Genomic DNA, 24474 nt, shown 5'->3' with positions numbered 1-24474 from the left:
ACATATGATGATATTCACATTCCTTTCACCAAATACGAAGATGGCCAGTAGGATTGCTCTGTCCTGTCGAGTCAATTAGCCCAGCTATTATACAGATGTAGCATGTCCCTTTGATTAAATGCCAAATGAAGATAAAGCACTGAACATTGCCTATTATATGTATTTGCCAACAGATCCATATGGGATGGCAAAAAAAAACCAAACCCAAACCCAAATCACAGGAGTCTCATTTCTTCTTAGCCTAGAAGGGGTCTACCTAGTCTTCACTGCTGGCAGGCAACATAACATGGGCTTCCGTCGAGCAACATTTATTATTGATCTTCCTCCTGATTTAGGAGAATTATTTCTCTTCTCTCCTGAAGATTTGGAAAGAGTCTTTTAAAATGAATCTGTTCAGTTTGGGCTTTTAATTGCCTTTGCAAGGTAGAAGAATCATTTCCACCAACAAAAATAGGTTTGTTTTTGTTAAAAGGGTGACGCTAGCAGCAAGGTAGTGAGGGATTTCCGAGTCCCAGATGAGATGGCAATTAGAAGCCAGTTACACAATATTGTCACTGTGAAGGAAAGCCAAAGCAGCTTCCCGTGGCACTGCTCCCTGTGGCACGTGGCACGGAGCTGCAGCAGGAACGCCCTGAAGCTGCCTGCAGTCCGCGCTCTGCTCCAGCCGGCCACAGGAGATGAACTTCTTCCCACGGGAGGGGAAGATATGAAAAACAGAACCCTGTCAGCAGCAGATCAAGACTATTTTTCTTCCTCTGCCATCACAAGGTTCCCTCCATGAAAAGCCTGCTCCTGCTTCATCCCACAGGCTCATTTACAAGTAGAATTGCTTGTAGTGACGGAGTCCTACAGGCACCACCATTGGCTTCAGGACAATTACTTCTTAACATGTGCTGCCTTGTGACTTAATGACTTTAAATATTGCCTTTCCCCAAAATACGGTTCAGCACAGGTTTGCAGTGAGGCTGCCTTGATTTCACATGCACATCTGCCACTCAAGACTGCTCTGCTTTACAAACCCTTTGGGTGTTGCTTTGCTCAACGTGAGACAGATCAAGGTTACCGAGCAGTGCCTACAGCATCCTCTGCTACAGAGCTTGCTACCTTATGGGCTACCATATTATAAATATACAATAATAGTAATAATTCTATGAATATGTAAAATGACATTTGCATCACAAGTGCAGTTTTTCAAGTGAGATGCCCAAACATCTCTCATCTGAAACATACAGCGCTACTCAACACCAAAATGCAGAGCAATACACTTGGCTTTGCTTTGGTTTATTAAGGTGCAGAGAAGCAGGTGGAGGACACAGATTAATCATCTATGTACGATTTGATTTGTTCACTTGGCAGATAATTCACAAACCTGCAGGCCACAGTGGTGAGCTGTGGATTAAATTAAAAGTTTCCCTGATGCAGAGCCAGTAGCAGCAGGTCACCGCTCTTCCTCGAGATACTGGAGAAGTGGATTTGCACCTTGCTGGGATTCCTGGTGGATGAACTGATGGATCCGTACACATCACTGCTCAGTTCCAAAGACACAAGAGAGCCTCTAGCCGAGCATGCACAGAAAGGAAATGTCAAAGCCTGTTACTTCAGAGATACGGAAGCAGGGAAATGGCCACAGTCTCAGAAGAATTGTGCTACTACACATACGTAAAACAACCCGATTGCTCTTTAAAAAGGGCGCTTAATTTCTAGCAGCATTCACAAGACAGGTTCTCTGCATGCAAAGTGCACTCACCGAGCTTGTGTAACAGGGCACAGCGAGGATTGTTTTGCATTGCTCGTAGGACCTACGTGAAACTGGATCACGTTTATTGCAGCTCTTTGCATTGCAGTGGCTTAGGTAAGAAACCTGGTCTCGTTGTGCTGACTGCAGTAGAAAAACTAAAATCCTTGTGAGCTCCCTCTTTCCAGTGGATGAGTTACTTCTGTTTCCGCTCCCCCGCAAAGCCAGGGAGGAATAAACACCTTCCCTGTAGCCGAGCACCAAACTGCTGCAGACTGGGACCTGGCTGGGGTCTGCACAAACAGCGTTCCGCTTAGACAGTTAAGGCTGGGTTTCGGTCTATTTTTTCTCCTTTTGAATCCTTTCAGTTTTCTCCTCCCCTGTGAGCAAGGACCCCCCAAGCCACAGTCCCTGCCACGGGGCCCCGCTGCGGAGCTGTCAGACGGGGTCCTGCATGGGCGCTGGGACCCCGGCAGGAGGGGCTGCCCGAGACCCCCAGCACCTGGAGGGTCTCCAACACGTCCAGCTCTAACGCTCCCGGCAGACCTGACCCTGCTGAATGCTTTGCCTCTCGCACTGCAAATACAGCTGCAACACACAGGGTTTTCCGATGCAGGGAAAGCCTTCGGGTCCAACCCTCCGCCGACGCGGCGGGGAAATGCCGAAGCTCGGCGGCGCCAGGCCGACAGCGAGCGGCTGGGGACGGGGAGGCAGCGCGGTGCCAGTCGGTGCCTCGCAGAGGTCTGCCCTGGGCGCGGCTCCCGCGGCCCTCCGTCCCCAGCCACGCAGGATTTCTGCCCTAATGCAAAACTCACCGGTGCGGCGGTGCCGGCCAAGCAGGCGTCGAGCCCAGACGCTGGCGAGGACTCGCCCTGCCGCGGCCGTGGCTCCCGGCCCAGCGCCCGCTGCGCAGCAAGGGCAGCTCCGGGGGCACGTGCCGGCCGGCCTCAGCGTCCCGAACCCAGCCTCCGCACGCCGCCTCTCCACCGGCCCCATCGCCTCTCCCTGCGGGCGCGCAGGTAACGCGCTCGCCGCCGGCGCTGCCCATGTGGGACGGCCCGGCAAGCTCGGCCGCGGCCGCTGGTCCAGTCCCGCCGTCCTTCCTGCAGCTCTCCTGGAGGGCTGCCTGCTCCCAGGAACAGCAGGCAGGCAGAGCGACGTCTGGCTTTGGGTTCGCATCCGCAAAGTCCATAAAGCAAACTGCTTCCGTCTAGCCTGCAGGAATCCTACTGGCAGGAAAAGGATTGTACGCTTTCATTTTAGTTTTCTTTGCTCAGTGAACCATTTGTTTCTCTGAAGACAAAGAGGAAAGGAAAAGATTCATCCGTTATGCAATCCCCGTGATTCATTTTTTGCTGCTCTTTATGTGTTGACACAAACCATGCTGGAGAAGGTGAAGACACTATGTTTATTTCTGGTTGAAGACTGATTACATCACTATCATGGATAATGTAATAGAATGATTTTATACTCTTGGGAGAAATCTAAGAATAAATATGAAAAAGTAAAATATTCTGTTTCTACTGTCTCTGAAGATGAGTGATGATTAAGTGCTGTATTTACAGGATAGTTATCATACTCTAGACTCTGTGCTGAATAAATATTATCTTGAAAGGGTAAAAAAATCCATTGAAATATTTTAACTCACCACAAAATTAAAAAAAAAAAAAATATCCACGTATTTGTCCAAAGCGAAGGTTAGTTACATGTTAATTATCGAATCCACACAGGATCATTGTCCAAGAAAGCATCCTCTCCTTGCTGACCAGTTCCTCTCTGCTGAAGAAGCCGCAGTGGTTTTCCTTGTCGTGGCTGACGAACTACTACTGGTTCTTCAGGCTGCAAGACAGAAACAAAGCAGAAGTCATTCTCTGCCCTGCCGTTCCTGGTTCAGAGCCGGTTTCCGTGCACCTCCTGAGCTCTGCCCACGCGCCTTTGTTTCCAGGCTTGCCCAGGCAGCCTCGGGAGCATCCTGCTCCCCTTCCCCAGCGGACGGTACCCACTCCCCCCCCGCCACCTCTTTTGGCGGCCGAAGCTCCAGAGAGATCCAGCACTGAAAGCAGATCCCAGGCGAACCGGTACCGGGGCAAACCTGCAAATTTTCTTGTAATGACCAAAGAAATTTTTTATGTGAGCAATGAGGAGACCTCAATTCTAAAAATATATAAACACAGTCTTTCTACCCAAAACATATCTGCAATTTTAAGGATAGTTTTGTATTTTATGGAAGAAAACTCATGCAACGATTTGACAAATGCGTACTTTCTTTACGTCTTCAATTTAAATTTGTTTAAGAGCCTAGCAAACCCTGCAAAACTTGCCTTGTTTTCAACCCAACGCATTTTTGGCCACTGAGGAATTTCTCATTCAGCAAGCGTTGGCAATCTCAGCTTTACACTTTGAGAAATCAGTCCAATATTTATGCTTTACATTAAAATAATTAATCCATACACCCAAGACCACGAAACTAAGTTGCGCCAGCCATTCTGGGGCTTGCAAATTATGATCAAACCAGAAGATATCAGAGACACCTTTATTGTCACTTACATTAAAAGGGAAGGGAGGCAATCCTATAATGACAGAAAGTACTACACACTCTCTCTTCATAGGCAGTATAATTATTCAGCTGCTCTCTGGGACTGAAATAATGACAAATTAAAATGCCTTTCAATTCCATCTACCTTTTAGAACTATTCATCTTCTGGAGTTATTATCACTCTAAAGGCTTCTTTATATTTTAGAGATCAGCCACTATATGTTACAGAAAGCACATGGAAATTGTTACTGCTACCAATAAAAGTTCAGTCACCAAGGTAAGAACAAAATCATTTGGCTTTGTTGTAAAGTATATGGTACAACTCAAACATTGAATATAATTTCCTGAAATTTATTGGAAATCTTATATCAAAGAGTGCATTCATTCTGGGTGAGAATGCGCAGGACGGAGCTCAACCTCTGAGCGCCGGGCACCGGGCCTGGAAAAATCCAGGGGAAAGAGTAATAACTTTTTGCATAAAATCTGACGCAAGTGAAGTCAGCCCAGGAGCTGCCAAAGCCTTCCTCTAGTCCTGTCACCTGCTTTCTGGCACGTCACAGAATCGTAGAATCATAGAATCATAGAATTGTTTAGGTTGGAAAAGACCTTTAAGATCATCCAGTCCAACCATTAACCTACACTACCAAGTCCACACTAAACCAATCAAGGGTAGACCAGACTGAACCATGTCCCCAAGTGCCACCTCTGCCCGTTTTTTGAACTCTTCCAGGGATGGGGACTCCACCACCTCTCTGGGCAGCCTGTTCCAATGCTTGACCACCCTTTCCGTGAAGACGTTTTTCCCAATATCCTACCTAAACCTCCCCAGCGCAGCTTGAGCCCATTTCCTCTCGTCCTATCGCTTGTTCCTTGGGAGAAGAGACCAACACCCCCGTCCCTGCCCCCTCCTGTCAGGAGCTGCAGAGCGATGAGGTCTCCCCTCAGCCTCCTCTTCTCCAGGCTGAACACCCCCAGCTCCCCCAGCCGCTCCCCACCAGCCCTGTGCTCCAGACCCTGCCCCAGCTCCGTTGCCCTTCTCCGGACACGCTCCAGCACCCCAATGTCCTCCTTGTGCTGAGGGGCCCAAAACTGGACACAGCATTCCAGGTGCGGCCTCCCCAGCGCCGAGTACAGGGGCACAATCACCTCCCTGCTCCTGCTGGCCACACTATTCCTGACACAAGCCAGGATGCTGTTGGCCTTCTTGGCCACCTGGGCACACTGCTGGCTCACGTTCAGCCGCTGTCGACCAACACCCCCAGGTCCTTTTCGGCCAGGCAGCTTTCCAGCCAGTCTTCCCCCAGCCTGCACTGCTGCATGGGGTTGTTGTGACCCAAGTGCAGGACCCGGCACTTGGCCTTGTTGAACCTCACACAGCTGGCCTGGGCCCATCGGTCCAGCCTGTCCAGGTCCCTCTGCAGGGCCATCCTACCCTCCAGCAGATCGACACTCCCACCCAACTTGGTGTCATCTGCAAACTTACTGAGGGTGCACTCAGTCCCCTCATCCAGATCATCGATAAAGATATTAAACAAGGCTGGCCCCAAAACAGAGCCCTGGGGAACACCGCTCGTGACCGGCTGCCAACTGGACTTAACTCCATTCACCACTACTCTCTGGGCTCGGCCACCCAACCAGTTTTTTACCCAGCGAAGACTACGCCCATCCAAGCCATGAGCTGCCAGCTTCCCAAGGAGAATATTATGGGAGACAGTGTCAAAGGCTTTGCTAAAGTCCAGGTAGATGACATCCACAGCCTTTCCGTCATCTACCAGGCGGGTCACAAACTTCCAAAGCCCCCAGGAGCAGGAGCAGGAGCAAATGGTGCCCGAGGGCAGGCAGAGCACCCGGCCGGCACGTGCCCAGGACCTGCCTTCGCAGCGCCCGCCGGCGTGCGGCCAGGGAAATGGCGGGACGGCGCTGCCTGCCTTCGCCGCTCCTGCTGCCTGTGCCTTTGCGGCATCAGATTCCGCCATCGCGAAGATGTTTCAGCCACAACAGGCTGTAAATATTTGTTTACGCTTTCTTAAACAGATTGAAAAAAATATATGGAAATGCAATCATGGTGAAGGGTGACATTTCTCCAGGCACGATATTTACAACATTTTGATGAGCTCCGATTTCTGAATAGCCAAGCAGCTTACGTTAATAAATACCCTATTCCAATTAGACATCTGTGTTCTCAGTCAGAAAAAAAAAAAAAAAACCAAAAAACCTTATAGGCACCAAACTTGCTGTCATTTGCTCCTCAGCAGGCCGTTAATCATCTGGGCTTTCACAGGGTGCACCCCAATGACTAGGTGAAGGGCTGTGCACACCTTCCAAACTACAAACGACCATTCTCAACCCCCAGGCGCTCATTTTGACTGAATACTGCACTCCTTCGGTACATTTAGATTCCTATAGAATCAATTTTACCCCAACAACAGCTGCAGGATTGGGTCCCCTCTCTGCAAAAATCCTGAAATTAATCAGAAAGCACGAGTTTGAAAGGGAAACCTAGACATGTATTAGCATCTATGAATGTGTAAATGAGTGGTTATAAAACCCCAGAATACATCTGTGAGCTCTAGATGTGGCAGAGAGGTCTGGCTGATCAAAGAGACAAAATAAAGGCGAGAAGATAAAATTCTTCTTTATGGAAGTGGGAATCATTATCCCCATATAGTCAGACTCCTAATTACTAGGGCTGGATCTCAGCCTCTGATCGCTGACAGCCAGAACGGCAGAGGATAGCTCACAGCTCTCGCTATCCGGCACGTTATTGTAGCGTTTGATATATTTGCAACCGGCCCAGAGATGGCACTTACATCAAATGTGGGTCTGGGCTCTGGTACTCTGCCAACAGCATCCTTGGTCCTTTCATCCGCAAGCCCCTGAGGAGCTCCTTCTGACCTGGAAGCGGGCTCTCCAGTACATCTTCCCCCCAACACAGCTATTTTCTCCTGGATGCAGCGATGAACACAGCACCCTGTCCCCGGTCCCACTGCCTGCACGTGCTAATTAAAGGAGGGAAGCGCTTTTTGCAAAGCCCTAAGTTAATATTCCACGCGAGCATTTCTTTGACCCAGAATCTGAATCTCCTCTGGCTTCTTTCACCACTACCCGGGACTTTAATTCTCTGTTGTTTGTTGCAAATCACTTTTAGCAGTGATTCTTCATCCTTCCAGTTGACATAAACCAGAAAAGAGGGAAGTTTTGTTTCTTTCAGCCTACAGCAAGCAGGAAGAAGCAAGGCTGGCATGCGATTCTCTCCCAACGTTTCAGAGATAACGTGCCCTCATTCCTGCAGCTCCTCACGAGCCGGTGTTTCGGCAGCCACCGGTCCCCATAGAAACGGGGCTGCTGGTGCTGACCGCAGTCCAGCCGAAGCGGGCACCAGCACCGCCGCCTGCCTTGCACCTTGCTCGTCATGCTGCTGCTCTTCTGCTCGCTGCAGGGAGGAGGAAGGGAGAAGGGGAGATTAAAAAAACACGCTTCTATTTCTGGAAAGCAAGTCAAACAATGACTCAATCATCTCTGCACAGTTCATAAATCTCTAATTAAAGGTTTAGCGCTCCTCCCCGCTGCAGATGTTCCAGAGTCCAGCCACATTTCAAAACCTGCTTCTGTGCCGGCGTGTGTGCGTGCAGCCGCCAGCGTCGCTTATCAGCGCCTCGGACTGGGGCTCTGCTTTCCTAAGACATTTCAAAAGCAGCCCTTGCTCAGCTGCTCTGCGTGAATGCACGTTCCCATCAGAGCTGTGCTGAACACTGCCCGACCCCTGACGGAAACAGACTGGGTACCAGATTTGTCATGCCTTAAAAGAAATATTCTCCTGTATCTGACTCTAGCCCAAATTCCTGACTTCATGATAGGATAAAAAAAGGATACAATTTTCCTTTATTTTCAAATATACAGCTTGAAGTACCTGCACCCTGGAGAAAAAACTGGGAGCTAGCAGACATTATCTTGCTTTGCATATTCATTGGCCAGAGGGATAAGGACTAGCTCAATATTAGCTACCTCCTCCTGCATCTTTTATTCAACACCAAAATACCAGCCAAGACACTTTCAGCTTTCCCCCCCCAGCCCCCCACTTCCCCCATCTTTTGGGCAAACAAATTCAGTTAGAAGCATTCAGGCGAGCCCCTGAAATTCCTGTAAATAACCAGCTAAGCTCCCCCCACCAGACAGCCCCGAAGGAAGAAGGGGCAGCTGCAGGGTACGCAGCCTTCGATTCCTGCTTTGCTAACGGAGCTCCAGCAGCATTAGCGCCCGCGCTGAGGAGCGATGGAGGTCCAAATAACATGGCCTGCTAAGCAGTTCAAGGGCTGCTACACAGTGGGCTATTTAAAGCAACTCTAGCAGTGGCTCGGTTGTGTGTTGCTCTCTGGAGACCTCTCAAGAACTACAATAAATATCCACAACTTGACTCATTCCTCATAAAAGTTCTTCTCTCCTAAAGCAGCTTTTCAGAAGACTCATCTGCCTGGTATTTTTTGGGTGCTACCAGCTTCCAGCTCGCAATCACCTTCCCTGCTAATCTGTCCCAGAGCAAAATCCCTTTCCTTTACAAACTGCTCCCCCCCCTTTTTTTTTTTTTTTTTTTTTTTACAAATTATATGAAGTATGACAGCTACCTAAAATGTTTTGTTGCCTTGGCAACTGCAATCCACTGGCTTCAGACTGAGTTATAAGGAAGAGGACAGTCTTGACACTAACCAACAGTAATGAGAACAGCAAAAACCAGTGGGGAAAACACTCGCCCGCGTACGCAGGAGGGCAGCAGGAGGGACGGCTTCCTCACCTGGCACCCCAACGCAGAGCACGTGTGCTTCACCCTGCACTTGAGAGCCAAGGTGCTGCAATGACCCAGCCTTGCTCTGGGACAAAGCGGCAGTGGAAACTCAGCAGAAGCACCAGGTCTGGATTTCAAAAATCAACTTGCTTTGTATAGAAGACGTAATTGTTTGTAGAAAGCTACAAAAACATAGATGCAGCCCTGTCAAAATCTGTTGGGTTTCTGCTGCCCTGCGCATCCCTTTGCGTTGGAAACAGGGCTGAGCTGAGGGCACGTGTACCTTCAGTCACTCATATGATAGTCAAGACATGATGTAGAATAACTTTTCACAAGCTATTCATTTACAGCACTAGAAATGAAGATTTCTTCATCTTCGTCTGCAGTACAGATGATTTCTGTAGTCAGGAACATGAGCGGTATGAACTGTTTTACCTTCCTGAATTCTTTTGCTAGCTGCTATTATCACAAGCACCCAACCTGTGCAGCCAGCTCTGTACAAACGCCAGGTACAAGGTGATCTCTGTGTACGTGGCAAACAGAAGAGCTACGGTCATGAGACCCCCGACTCGTTCTGGGGCTGTGTCTCTGGGTCCAGCCGCATTTAGCAGTGCACATGGCTGTTGCAGACCCCTTAGACTGTGGGGGATAACTGATTCAGGATAAAAGCTATGGGTAACTCATTCCCTCAGTCCCATATAGAGGACAAGGAAGCTGCAAAACCAGCTTTAAACAAGGAGAGTAAAATATGGTTACATACTAATTACAGGGTGGGGAGAGCTTTTGCTGTGCACAAACCCAAGCTGCCAATCTATTGTCTCCCATGCTTCTGCACTTTCCCATAGGCGCTGGAGAGGTCTGTGCCGTGCTCGGATAGTTAGCCTCAAAGAAAATTGTATAAGAATGAACAATGGATGGAGGAAATAGAATAATCAGAGCAATTTCCCATAGAAATTGGGCAGACGAATGTCTCTAATTGGCGTTCCATTATTACATTTGTAACATACTTTCTTTTGAATTTATTACTTTCTTTCCTCTTGTACCGAATGCCCATGAAAATCTCTTGGGACCAGATTTAAGTCATTATGAATAAGTGATAAGAAACTAAATTTAGAAAGACTGATAAGACTATTAATTTGCAAAAGAGGAAAGGCCTTAAAAAAAAAAAGTGGGAGTCCTGCAGGCTTCTGCGCCACGCTGGTGTTCCCTGCACAGGCTGGCTTGATCCTCACCAAGATGAAAGAGAAATGGGCCCTTCCTATCAATAATTCATGTGCTTTCAGAGCTCCGGAAAGCTCTGGGAACGCCTGCGAGTGCCACCAAGCCTTGACACTAAAATAGTGCAATGCTGTTTGGCTCGCTGGTGCCCCAGTGAGATGGGCTGGGACACCGGGAGCCTCCGTAAACCAAGCCCAGCCCTCCCTGCACCACCTGCTGCTTCCTTCCCGACCGCCCCATGTCTTCAGGACAGTATTTGTCTGTACCCTGCTGCTTTATCATCACCCGCCCCGCTCCCTAGCGTTTCTGCTCTGGAGGAGACGCTCTCGCGAATTTGAGCAACTGCGGGAGGTTCTTCTGCCAAACAGCAGCAATCCCCTCCACCACAGAATGGGGATTCCTCCATTTCCCCATCATGCAGCCTGGCCTCCTGCTGTGCACGCTCACTCGGGGAGTTGAGGGTCTTCTCCCCGAGGGGCAGCGATAAAGGGATGTGAATTATTGTCTCAACTCCTGCTGATTCTTTACCCAGATATTCCCTTCAATCCTGAGCTCTGCAGTGAATGCACTCCCTGTTAGGCTCCTACTCCAGCTAGAGAAAGAGATGAAGCAGAAAAATCCTTAGTCTTTGCAATTTTTGTCAGAGTATGTCAGAAGAAAACATTTGGGAAAACAATAGGTGCAGAAGGAATTATCCTTCTGCAGAATTGTCTAAGTGTGGAGATGACACTGCTAATTGCAGATGACTGAAAAACAAAAGCAGAAGGTGTGTGTATAAAACAGAGGATGTGAGGCACCCTCCCAACACTGAAAGGAAGTAGCACATCTCTTCTGCACATCTATATTTCCTGTCCATAAGGCTGCTCTGATTTGAAATGAACTCCTTTATCCTTTGCAGTAACAACAGCAATAATAATACAAACTCAGAAGGACTGGCAGGGGAAGGATAAATTACAGCTCTGGGCCTGGGCAGCACATCACAGCTGCTCTCATTCCAGGTTTCCGACGGGAAGAGCTCTCAGCTCTATTTTCTGGCAGTGGGAGTTTGTTGCACCGGATATGGACACGGACCCGTCTGCACTGTCCTGCCCGCTGCACACGTAACCTCGTGGAGCAGGGATGCACCATCAGACAGATGGACAAAAAGAGAAAGAGAGATGGAGGCTGCAAAGGACTTACTGAAGGTCCCAGATTGCTCGTGGCACAGCCCAAAACCAGGTCTCGCTTGCCTGACCCCAGCCCTCTTCTCTACAAAACATCTAGACGGGGAGGTGTGCTGGATCACTACGGCCACTCAACAGCTGCCTCTCCTTCCACTTCACCCATCCTTCGCAAAGAGGGGGAGGGAGAACACCACCTCATCAGAAAGTCTCACGCCATCAGTTCCTTCCACTAATTGAGATCCTGAACATGACTACGTGCTCAGGTCCACAAAGGGTAGCATTTGGAAGACATTCAGATGCTCCATGAATAAATAGGATAGAGCTAACGTGAATAATACTGGGAATCTTTGAAGGTCTAACATCAGTTGGTGAAGGTCTGCATTTATCCTTTGGCAGCTTAAGCAAAATTAGACATTAGTACTTACTGCTGGTTCTAATCATCCTGCCTCATCTTTCAGACTGCCAGTAAAGCTACCTGAAGTATTTCAGTAACTAATGACACCTTTTATATCCCTCTTCTAATCTGGGCAGTCCCGAGTGGTTCAGCCTGAAACGGTTCCCAAAGCTTACATGTAAGTGTATTAAGAGAGATTAGGTCCTTAATCTACTCTCTGGTACCACGTATCTTTATCACTTCATTTTAATAATTTGTACTAACGGACAGAGAAGACTCCCTCCAAGTCTCAAAGTTGGGTAATACATAATTGCTCTAAATCACAGCATAAACATTTTCACTTGGAAACACCTAATCCCATTACGCTCACAGTGTCTCTTCTGAGGTTTAACACATGAAAGAAGCTGCAAACTTGGTATCGTTAAACACGAATGCTTGTGGCATAAGGACCAGACGTCATTAACGTCTTGGGTCAGTGCTGCCCATTTCTTCTTCATCCATCCCAAATCAGCAGGCACTGCTCCGTTTGAGGAGAGGATGGGCAGATATTTGGGTTCCCCAACATCTTCTGACATGTTTCAGTGGGCAGGGACAGCAAACCTGCTCAGCCCCAGGACTATCCCAGAGTCTGCAGGCAGAAACCCAGGAAACCAGGACGAACCTCCAGCAGCGAAATGCAGCAGGCTGTGTGGAAAGCGTGACAAGCTGCCAGCAGGATTTCACCGGGGCATGCCAAGACTGGCAGGAAATTAAGAGCAAACAGCCCTCTGCGCTTCGGTGGGACTCTGGGAAGCCCTCAGCCCTGCCTGTCTCAAGCTGGCGGTGCCTCCGATATCTGTGTTTGCAAAGCACCCAGAGCTCCTCAGATGACAGAGTTATCAGAGTGTAACGCATTATAATATATATATATTCATCTAAGCAGACACAGACAGGATGCCACTGGGAAAAGCACGAAGATACCCACTTGGTCTGATGTTTGGAGCCCTTCAGGTGCGCGTGGTACTGCTCTATCGAGTTCAGGGTGACGTTGCAGATGTTGCACGTGTAGCTGCGCTTCAGGCCTGCAAGAAAACCCAGAGTCATCAATTGTGCGCTGCCCTCAGCACCAGCTGCGTGTTTCGGTGCAGGCTGAGGGCGAGCTCAGGGCTGCACCGGGAGGGAAAACACCTTCGCGCCTCGGCTGCAGACTGTTCAGAATCAAAATGGCAGCTAGAAATTACAAATCAGTGAAAATGGCTGAAGAAAGGGGGAAAAAAATGAAAAAAAGAAAAAAAAATAGGCATTAACCCTTGTCCCCAACAAACTTCTAAATAATTAGAAGGTACTCAGATCTCAAATTTCATTTCCAGTTCCCTAGACATTTCTCTTTACAGTAACCCATCTATTTACTTTTCCAGGCCAGGGTATCCAAGCATTAGTGAAGCCTAAAGGCTTATTTTTAAGAGGCACAGACCAAGCAGAACCAAGCGGGGTTCAAAGGCAAATCTCTCCTGGAGACCATGGTCCCCTGCAGTTCGCCAGCGCTGGCATCCCTCTCCTGTGGCTTTCTTGCAAAGCATCGCTGCACTCAGACTAACGAGCACGCGAGGCCTCATTATTCCTCTGGGCTTTTGGTAGCGAGCGCAGTTCAGCCAGCGACTCCGCAGCCTTCGTCTGAAGGTCAAAGCCTGGTGCGGGTACCAGGTGGCCATCCAAAAGCTGGAAGCCAGGAGCTCATTTGCCCGATGGATTTACTCTTGGCTGCAATACCTGTCTACAGCCCCTGCCCGCAAAGCAGCCCTTGCTTTGCTAATTTTAGCCCTTCACAGACGCAGTAACAAACAACTATTTATAAAGCTGTTGCTCTTGCTGTGGCCATCTGAGTACCACTTGTCCTGGTTTCGGCTGGGATAGAGTTAATTTTCTCCCTAGCAGCTGGCACAGTGCTGTGGTTTGGATTTAGGATGAGAAGAATGCTGATAACACGCTGATGGTTTAGCTGTTGCTCAGCACTGCTTATGCCAGTCAAGGACTTTTCAGCTTCCCAGGCTCTGCCAGGGGCACAAGAAGCTGGGAGGGGGCACAGCCAGAAGAGTTGATCCCAACTGCCCCAAGGGCCATTCCATACCATACAGCGTCATGGGCAGTATGGAAACTGGGGGGGTTGGCCAGGGAGCAGCGATCGCTGCTGGGAACTGGCTGGGCATCGGTCGGTGGGTGGTGAGCAATTGCATTGGGCATCACTTGCTTTGGATATTATTATTATCATAATTATATTGTTATTATTACCATTACTATTTTACTTTATTTCAATTATTAACCTGTTCTTATCTCAGCCCAGGAGTGTTTCTCACTCTCACTCCTCCGATTCTCTCCCCCATCCCAGCGGGGCAGGGGCAGTGAGCGATGGCTGCGTGGTGCTGAGCTGCTGGTGGGGCTGAGCCACAACACAATGAACCAGAAATAACATCTCAGCAGGTTCACAGTAGAAATGTTATTAGGAACTTTTGTTGTTGGTTTTGGTTTGGGGGGGTTGGTTTGGTTTCTTTTACATTCTAACAAATCTCTTAGCTGCCTCTGCTACTTTCCATTTGTCGGGGTTGTGTGTTGCTCTCTGGGTCACAGAAAGGCAAAAGCTGCACCCTCAGAAGGGGCCGCTGGACGCCCGGAAAAGACACCCTCCCCGAGGAGCAGCACCCGCAGCTCCCTGAGCAGGAAAAGTGCTTGGTTTAAACAGCGTTTCTCTCCTAATTCAGTGCTCTGCCTCTGGGCACAGATTGCAGGGAAGAAAAAAAAAACCCAGGCAATTAAGCAGATTCATGCACATCTCAAACAGAAGCTACAAAGCGATTTACAAGCAAAGTCACAGAAAGCCTCTCGGCACAGTCACTGGAAAACACCCGAGCTGAAGAACTAAACCCAACAAAATCAGGCTGTGCTTCGCCTGTTCAGCTAAGATCAAACTTCACATCTCTGAGACATCCACTGCAGACAAGACATTTATTCGCCTAAAGAGTGTGCACGCACAGAACACGAACAGGAGTCTGTAGGATTATCATGGCAGGCACTGCTGACGAAAGAATGATAATAAGAGAAGAGCCACCTTTCTCTGTATGCAACTCAGAAATGTCTCCAAACTGTATTCCACTGATCGCCATGTAAGGTAAAAAAAAACAGGAGATGGGAGATGATTTACGGATATAACAAAAATCGCTCATTAAAAAATTGTAATAGCTTTTACATTGCTACCAAAGTTCAGTTTTTTACTGGAGATTGATAATCAGACTGGGACAGTTATTATGGCTTTTCTTCCGATACCATCCTTTCCACTCCATGTTATTTCAGACCTTCTAATAAAGTGAATTGTCCTGGGTGGGTCTGAGGGAAGGGGGAAGAAGGCCAGGTCAAGAAAGAAGGCCAGGGTTATGGATGCAATCTCTGCACAGCACAGCCCGAGAAAAACAGTCACCCGAGATGCCCAGAGACATACAAAACCCACTATTCTCAACACTATTTACTGTACTAAATAGGAAAATTATTTCTTCCTCATTTAACAGTTTGCATCTCAGAATTATAATTTAATGACTTAAGGCTGAAAGTATTTTCAGTTCTCAGCAGGACAAGGAAATCAAGGCTTTGCTGCCTCTGAAAAGCTGAAAATCTAAAAATAGGAACCCGGCAGACAGGCAGCAATCAGAATTAGAGGTGAAGGAGAAAAGGCCTCTTCCCAAGACATGGTGCTGCCCAGTGGCTGCTGAAAATGGCTGATATTATTTTTGATTCGTGTCAGTTCAGATTTCCTGGGAAAATGCAGAGTTTGGTCCATCTCTGATGCATTTACTCTTAGTGCCCTGGTGCACTCCTCCCTCCCTCTGGAGAGGGTATTAGCCTGCTTAGCACACGATAGATCAAGTAATTATTTACACACTAGTGTTCTATTTTGCCCTTCTAGATAAGTTTTCACCCAAGACATTCCTCAATGACTTTTGCAATCGCAGAAGAACATGATGCTGCCGGGGAAGTTCCTCCACAGCTGCAAAAGCAGATTCGATTAATTTCTCTCTTTTTTCTTTTTTAAATTTCTTTCTCCTTCCATAAGGAAGTGTCCTGGGCCAAGAGGCAGCCACTAGCCGGGTTCAAAATCTATTTTTTGTGGGAGAAAGAGAAGCCTCTTTTAGGAACTACAACAACAAAGCCAGCTCCTTGCCCTTCTGCAGCGTCTGGCGTTCCCAGCCCCTGTGCCGGGGCAGCATCCCGGCCGCTGGTGTGCCCTCAGCAGGACCCTCGCCAGGCCCAGAGGACCAGGGTGGCACCACAGCCCCGAGGGGTCACAACCCAGACCCCGAACGCCCAGAGCCGGCAGCAGCCGCTGCGGCACCCGGGGCTGGAGGAGCAGCCTGCCCTGCGCCGGCGGCATCAGCGTAATGGCGCGGGGCAAGGGAACGGCCGCGTCCCCCCGCAGCGCCCACGCGCTCTGCGGGCACGAAGGGCAGGAAAACAAAACGCTTTCTGGTTTCTACAAATGGAACAAACCTGGCAACAAGACAGAGAGGGCTGGTACAAACCCAAGCGTGGCAGAGTCCCCGGGACAGGACGGGGCTCTCTCCTCCCTGCAGCGTACGTACAATTTAACTCCATTATTCTTCTACCTTGGGGAAAGAGTACAGCGGTTTCAGAGCACATTTACAGAAACAGTCACTTCTCTGCCTCATCTAACATGTTTTCCCCAAAAAGACAGAGTGCAGGTGAATGTACATTAAATGCCTGTTTCCCTTTCTGGACATCCCTGAGAGGGACAGCAATCCCAGGGCTCTTACTCCTGCTATGTAGGGCAAAACCTGACATGAATTAAGCATATAAATGCAGACTTAAGTGTTTCCAGACCCTGATTCTGCCGTCTTCCTTACTATGTTGAGTGTCAGAGAGTGATTTCTTCTCTCCTCCTCTCTTTTGTATTTAAACATCCTAATAATTCCCTTGGCGTCGCAGACTGCATTAGCATCACTGACATTACACGTACATTGGCATTGCAGTAAACCATTGATGTTAAAGTGATTTCTGTCCTGTCCTCCTAGAAAAAAAGGGAATTGCAAATTTTAGAGTCTCTGTGGTCGGGTTTCTGCTTTGCACTGATTCACTTCCATGAAGATCTGAACAGAGCATTTCAAGCTTAATTGAAGGGCTCAGCTTAAAAATACCAGAGTTGTGGAATTCCTACCATGGGCTGCTGCGCTTCTGAGGAACAATTTTAATGTACCATGTAACATTCTCTTTTGACTTTCCACAGCATTATTTCTTTGCAGAAATTGTTAAAACAATTCATTTAGAACAAGTAACGTATAGCATTCTCAAATTTGAACAGTTTATGCTTACCATAATTAACTGCACAGGCTATACACACACTTCTTATTCCCCAGCTGCATCTACAGACTCTCAAAAAATCACTTTTCATTTTTTTGAACTTCAGACACTGGCTATACTAACAGTCCCTTTTCTCAAACACCTCATACATGTCTCACCTAGGAATCTGGTCCAACATAAAGTTAAACATCTTCTTTAAAAAATGCTTTAAAAATATTCAGATGAGCACTTGAAAATAGCATGTAAGCAATAATGCAGAAGTCTTTAAATAGTCACCTATATTTTTTGTGTCATGATGTGGCACGGAACAAAAATCAAGTCGCCAATATGCTTATGGATGCTTTCCTTACTGAATTTATTCTTGATACAGCAGCAATGTCTTTCTAGTCAAACCCTCTCTCCATAGCTGGCAGCTCCTGTTTCTTTTATTAAGCCAACAGGAGTCAGAAACCACGTACGTCTGTGCCACAACGCAGGGAAAAGGATGGAAAAGGCAGCGTGCGGCTGACAAGGGCGGTGCGTGAGCACCTTGCTGCAGACCGAGCCCTCGGACCATGCCGTGACTGCTGCACGGCAGAGATCAGGACTGGGCAAGCAAGAAACTGGTAATACTTTAAATTAAGGTAATAAGGTTCTAATGCTCAGCAGCTAATTTAACAGCATACATTAACAGCAGCCTTATTGAATCTTAATTACTTGTGTAGGTGGAAATGCCATCAGCGATTACAGTTCCTAACTGGAGGGACTGATTTTTTTCCACCAGCATGTCAAGGCTGCTCGTGATGATGAACAAGGGGAATCCTGTCCCTCCTCCCCACCTCCAGCACGGGAGGGACTCGGTGCTGCGTCACCACAGCAGCTCTTCCCACCCTCTGGAAAACGTGGCCGCAGAACGGGCTGATTCTGTGAACTTGCTCGCTGTCCTGGTTTCGGCTGGGATAGAGTTAATTTTCTCCCTAGCAGCAGGCACAGTGCTGTGGTTTGGATTTAGGATGAGAAGAATGCTGATAACACGCTGATGGTTTAGCTGTTGCTCAGCACTGCTTATGCCAGTCAAGGACTTTTCAGCTTCCCATGCTCTGCCAGGGGCACAAGGAGCTGGGAGGGGGCACAGCCAGAAGAGTTGATCCCAACTGCCCCAAGGGCCATTCCATACCATACGGCGTCACGGGCAGTATAGAAACTGGGGGGGTTGGCCGGGGAGCAGCGATCGCTGCTGGGAACTGGCTGGGCATCGGTCGGCGGGTGGTGAGCAATTGCATTGTGCATCGCTTGCTTTGGATATTGTTATTATCATTATTATATTGTTGTTATTATTATTATTATTTACCTTATTTCAATTATTAACCTGTTCTTATCTCACCCCAGGAGTGTTTCTCACTCTCACTCCTCCGATTCTCTCCCCCATCCCACTGGGGCAGGGGCAGTGAGCGATGGCTGCGTGGTGCTGAGCTGCTGCCTGGGGCTGAACCACGACACTCGCGCTCAGCAGAATCACACCTCTGCCAGCGCACACGGGTACGTTTTAGATGGGCGGAAACATTGCCCGGGCTGGACCGGTCAGGAAGACACCAGAAGCTGCACCCCAACACCGCGCTGCCACAGGACGGCCACGCTCCCGCTTGCCTCGCGTCCCAGCGCCCGGGATCATCGCTCCTGCGGCAGGACAAGGGCTGCAGGACCTCGCAGCTGAAATCCGGCGTCCGGAGACGGACTTGTACAGGAAGTCTTGAGTGGGACATGAACTCCACCAAAGCGAGACAGGGAGAAAGGAAACGCGCCTCATACAAACTGCAGGCTGAAACCACAGGCAACAGTCACCTCCAGAATATCAAAATTAACAGTATTTGATCTTGCTGGAGCTTACCCATGCTGCCAACTTGGCTGAAACGGGGTTTATAAAACGCATCCAACCAAAGCGTGGTGTTAGCTCAGCAGGCAGCCTGCAATAGGAAGGTGGTCCCAACCAGAGCAGCCGTGTTAGGAAATGCCGGGCTCTGTCTCTGTTCACATCGACTTCTGCATCCTTGTGACACATCAGCATTCCTTACCCTGCATCATGACATGCACTCATGTAAAACTGAATGTGCTCCTCTCTCCATTAAATAAAATATTAACAAGTCAAGTCATTAATGTCATTCTGCATAAAATGCATTAAAACACATTCCAGGGGAGTACTTGTTAAATTGCTTTTTACTAACCAAAAGTGACAGCACAGAACAAAAAGTATTTATAAGGCATACAAAGAAATTATGAGCTGAGAAAGAAAATGAAACTCAGCTCTTTTCCCGATTTTTTGAGATAGCATGTGCAACTATGACAATTTACCTGAAAATACAAAGGCTTCAGGTGACAACATCCCTGCGCAGCCATCCCGATTCTGCTTCACTGCAGAGGCTGCCGTGTTTTATTTTAGGGATTCACAGCATAATCCCCTTGAGAGGCTCCGGTTTCTGCTCCAAGGACTGGTGCTTTTCTTGTTCACCAGGGACCAAGCGCCCCGGGAAGAAGACCCGTGTTCCTGTGGTTTACGGGATCCCATCTAACCAGCTCCAGGTACACAAGGCTGGCCCTGAATCTGTCTCCATCGCTACATAAAATTCAAGTTTTACTGGCAGGCGTCAAAGAGAGACCAAGGTGCCTTGGCAAGTTGTTTGCTGTCACGCAAAAGGTGCTGAAGCGCAGGCTATGAACACGGACGAGACGAAAGAGGGTCGGTCCACACGCTAAGTCTTCTGCTCATCGTGTTCATTCAAAGGGGTGGGAAAAGAAAGGACACACCGAATCCACTTAACGAAGCCCAGGCTTTCAAACACTGCACCAGCCTTCAAAGAGAGAGCATTTTGCTGTGGGGTTTCAGCTCAGCACCAGCAATAAGCAGAGTCCATTATTAATTAAATTCCCCATGAATAAGATCTGCCAGTCTCTGTTGCAAGGCCTCTGCCCCCGCAGAGCCCACCTGCCTTAGAGGAGGAATGAAAGAGAACTCAGCGACGGATAATACCAGACGTGAAGTAAAACTGGTGAAATGTGACCTGATGGAGCAAAAATGCAATTCGCTTTCTGCCTGGTGCAGGCGGTGGGAAGGCGAGAGCTGCCAGACGGAGCCGCACCAGTGCCTCCGACAGAGCAGCTTCTGCTCCGTGGTGCTGAACGGGCGCAAGCTGTCGGGGGAAGAGCCCAGAATTCAGGGTTTGTTACCATACCCACCATTTTTTGTCTTTTTATGATCTGCTCCAGGATCAGCTGGGGCGCAGCAGCAGCTAGAGGCGGCAGCTCTGCTGGAAGAAAACTCTTGATTTCTTTATGTCCATGCACTCTCCTAACGGGTAAGAGTAGAGGGGTTTCCAGGCCGGCCCTCAGAGCAGGGGGTCCTGGACCAGCTGTGCTGGCAAGGCTGGGAAGCCGCACGAAGCCGCTCGAAGAGATCGGGCTGGACGCTGCCCAGAGCAGCGGTACGCGCTGCCGAAATAACCCGCGGAGCACCTCCACTCGCCCAAAGCACGTGGCCTGGGGGGCTGTGTGCTCGCACGTAGTGCGGCTTTAACTCAATACAGGCTAGAGAAATGGTGCTGCTAGTGAGTTTCTTTTTCCTTTTTTTCCTCCTCTTTCTCATTTCTGAGAAGAAAATAAGACTTCAAAATTGCAGGATGAGCACTTGGCAAGAAGAATCAATGCTTTTGTTTCCTATAAATATCAGTTGTCCAAAAATATATCTCTATTCTTATTTCTCCAAATACACATTCATATTTATCAATAAATATTTTATTATAGCCATTATCAAAACATCAAAGGCCGCTAGAATGTTTTACTTCAACCGACGCTGCTTGTTCCAGGCTCGCACAATGCATCAAATGTTCGTCTCCCACAGTAGTCAAAACAGAATTAATATTTAAGTTGTGATGGGAGAAGCCACCGAGGGTAGCGTGGAAACGAAATGAGTCTGCATTCTAGCAAACACCGAGGCAGCAAAACAAGCACAGAGCAAGGAGAGCGCAGGGCTATGAGCCCTACCGCGTACTGTCGAACACCAAACCTGCCGGACACCGAAAGCAACGGTCAGACAAGATTTTGCTGACAGCCTGGGACAGACCGCCACCGGGTATCTCTGAACTGCCACTGTTACCATTTCTCTTGAAGTCAATATGACTTTCTCTGCCATGGTAAGGCTATTTTCTTCGACAGAAGGCAGATGTCATTCTGTGTTGGCTATTGCAGAGATCTGCCTTCTACATCTGTACAGATCTGCTCTAGCCTCACAGCTACACCTGTACAGGAGAGCATATCACACCCCCCAGTTAAGAAAAACTAAGAAAAAGAGGATTTCCCAGCCGTACTGCTATGCCAGCAGCAGAGGCAAGCTTTGCAGGACACCATCAGCAGGCTCAAGGACATCTTCCTTGGCTCTCCGAGCCTGGCTGCGCAGCTCGTCGGCGTTAGAAAGCACCGCACACCCGGCACCTACAGACTCGGAAACAACAGCCTGGAAGTGTCCAAGCAGAGGACCAAAGCTGGCTTCCCGCTGTGCCTGGGGACGTGTACAGCCACGGCACAGCTCTCCTGCATCGACGGACGCTGGCAGGACCACACTAGATACAGCTGTAAATCCCAACCATGCACAGAACCACCGTAGAGTTAAAAGCCAACACGGGCTGGTAAGTATGTAAAGCCCTCCAATTCCAACTCTCCCAGGCACAAGCTAAATGTATGAAACACTTCACAATTGATTTATTTACAGCTAATGACATCCTCAGCCACTCTTGAGCTTGGCACAGTTCAAAGTACTAAGCAGCTCCATGTTATTGTCCCAGGTTTTATTTCCCCGCATATTTTCAACAGCGGGCAGTGACTCAGCCACATGAATCATTTATGGCATTGTGAGTCACGCTAGGTAGCACACGAAGGAGCTGGATAACCATTACAAGGTTTATCTGAGATCAAGAAATGCACAATGTACTGCATAGTCATTAGTATTTAAAGGAAAATTATTTCATTTAGCAAGGGGGGAGAAAAGAAGGTATTTTAAAATGTTAATGCAACATCTTGCTGGCAAACCAGACTTCCTCTCCCGCATGGCTTTGAAAATCAAACCTGCACTTTCTCCTCAGCCTCCTTCAGTCAAATACGCTGTGTGCACACAGGACTATAATCAAGACCACAGCGAAAACAGGAGTGTGATATGCTCTCCTGTATGGGTGTAGCTGTGAGGCTAGAGCGAAAACAGGAGGCTCGTACCTCTCCTCCCGTAATTACACCTCTATTAAAAAGACGCTTTGTTCAGAACTTAGTCTCAGCCGGTACAAACGGGCGCATCTCCATCGAGAGGCACAGCGCGCCCGAGCCGGCCCTTCGCCAGCCCCAGGCGGCGGGGGGCACTGGGGGCAGCTGGGGGGGCCCGAAGGGGAACTGGGGGGCACTGGGGGCAGCTGGGGGGGCCCAAAGGGGAACTGGGGGGCACTGGGGGCAGCTGGGGGAGCCCGAAGGGGAACTGGGGGGCACTGGGGGCAGCCGGGGGGGCCCGAAGGGGAACTGGGGGGCACTGGGGGCAGCCGGGGGGGCCTGAAGGAGAACTGGGGGGCACTGGGAGGGACCAGGGGGGGCCCGAAGGAGAACTGGGGGGCACTGGGGGGAGCCAGGGGGGCCCAAAGGAGAACTGGGGGGCACTGGGGGCAGTCGGGGGGGCCCAAAGGAGAACTGGGGGGCACTGGGGGCAGCTGGGGGGGCCCGAAGGGGAACTGGGGGGCACTGGGGGGAGCCGGGGGGGCCCGAAGGGGAACTGGGGGGCACTGGGGGCAGCCGGGGGGGCCCGAAGGGGAACCGGGGGGCACTGGGGGCAGCCGGGGGGGCCCAAAGGGGCACTGGGGGGAGCTGGGGGGGCCCAAAGGGGAACTGGGGGGAGCTGGGGGGGCCCAAAGGGGAACTGGGGGGAGCTGGGGGGAGCCGGGGGGGGCCCAAAGGGGAACCGGGGGGGACTGGGGGGAGCCGGGGGGGGGACTGAAGAGGAACTGGGGGGCACTGGGGGCAGCCGGGGGGGCCCAAAGGGGAACCGGGGGGGACTGGGGGCTCTGGCAGCCGCCGTGAGCAGGCAGGCTGCGGCTGCAGCTCTGCTCCCTGCAAGGGGGGCTCCCGGAGGGCGCAAGGCCCAAATGCGGGTGACCCCGGGACACAGCCCCCGGAGGGACCCTGTGGGTGCCAGAGCCCCTCCTGGCGGCACGGGGGCGGCCGGCTGCTCTCCCTTCAGCGGGAACACAGAAAACTTGGGTTTAACATCCCCACAGCAAATGCTCGGTTCCTCTTTTCTGCTGCTGACCCAGTGCCACTGCAGAGTTTTACAAGCACTAATTAAATCAGGAAAGACAGCGAATGCCCTGCTCTCCATCAGGGAGATGTAGGGAGTGCTCTGCCTCCAGCAGCAAGCATCCCCGTCCCCATGTCCCCATCGCCCCGCGGGGCTGAGCGCTTGAACGTGTTCCCCTCTCTCAGCTCACAGGGAGAGTCCACGTTTGCTGGAGGACAGAAGCGTGCGCTAATGGAAGGGATTATTTTAGGAAGCGGCAAAAGAAATACCTAGGAAACAACTTTTAAAGGATGCTGCTGAAACTGCAGGCTGTCATCTTAGAGGAGGGGATTACTTTCACGGTAGCGGGAACCTCCTAAAGCAGTCGGAGCACCATCTCCCCTGCACCACTTGCCCAGAGCAACAGTGACCGCGGCAGGCAGGGGCAGCGTCGCTGCGGTCACTGGACCCCACGGGGAGCCGGTCCTGGCTCGCTGCGCACCGCTGCTCTCACCTCTCAGCTCCCCCAGGTCCAGGGTCTTCCCCAGCTGCTCCAGGAGGTCAGCCCTGGCTGCGTTCTTCTTGTGCTTTTTGCCATCGTAGTGCTGCTGTGCCATCATGGGGTTGTTGAACCAGGCTGCGCAGAGCTGGCAGTATCTGTCCGAGTCTCTCCGCTGATGCGGTGACGGTACCACCGGGGGACTATCCGTGTGCGGCTGCTTTAGGGAGCTCAGAGTCGTTTCTGTAAAAGGAAACATTCAGCCATGAGCTCTCCCAGGCTAGTATTGCTGTCTGAGTAACAGCAGACCCTGAGGCAGATCCCACATTAGACACGGGGAATAATTAGCAGCAGTTACAGGGTCCCACTGGATATTTTGGATGGTACTGCTTGGAAATCTACCATTTCTCATAAAAAAAGCAGCGTGAAAGGATATCACAGGACTGTTCCTCAACTATCTGCAGTTCACTAGCTGGGAAAGGAGGATGCTGTCATTACAGTTACACGTCTTATCGCTGTTCCGACTAAGCCC

At 49.8% G+C, this 24474-nt stretch overlaps 1 protein-coding gene across 1 annotated transcript in view; it reads right to left on the bottom strand.

Annotated features, from left to right (window-relative positions):
- Window positions 1–3448: 3448 nt before the first annotated feature.
- Window positions 3449–24474, bottom strand: part of ZMAT4 (zinc finger matrin-type 4) — a 74709-nt gene continuing 53683 nt past the window's right edge. The window contains 3 exon segments of the mRNA XM_075724173.1: window positions 3449–3574; window positions 12787–12887; window positions 23946–24185. Coding sequence (XP_075580288.1) covers window positions 3449–3574; window positions 12787–12887; window positions 23946–24185 — 467 coding nt within the window.

The sequence above is a fragment of the Pelecanus crispus genome, chromosome 21 (assembly GCF_030463565.1).
Source record: "Pelecanus crispus isolate bPelCri1 chromosome 21, bPelCri1.pri, whole genome shotgun sequence".
Taxonomy (NCBI): Eukaryota; Metazoa; Chordata; class Aves; order Pelecaniformes; family Pelecanidae; genus Pelecanus; species Pelecanus crispus.
Note: the sequence above shows the minus strand (reverse complement) of the source record. Positions and strands in the feature narration are given on the sequence as shown.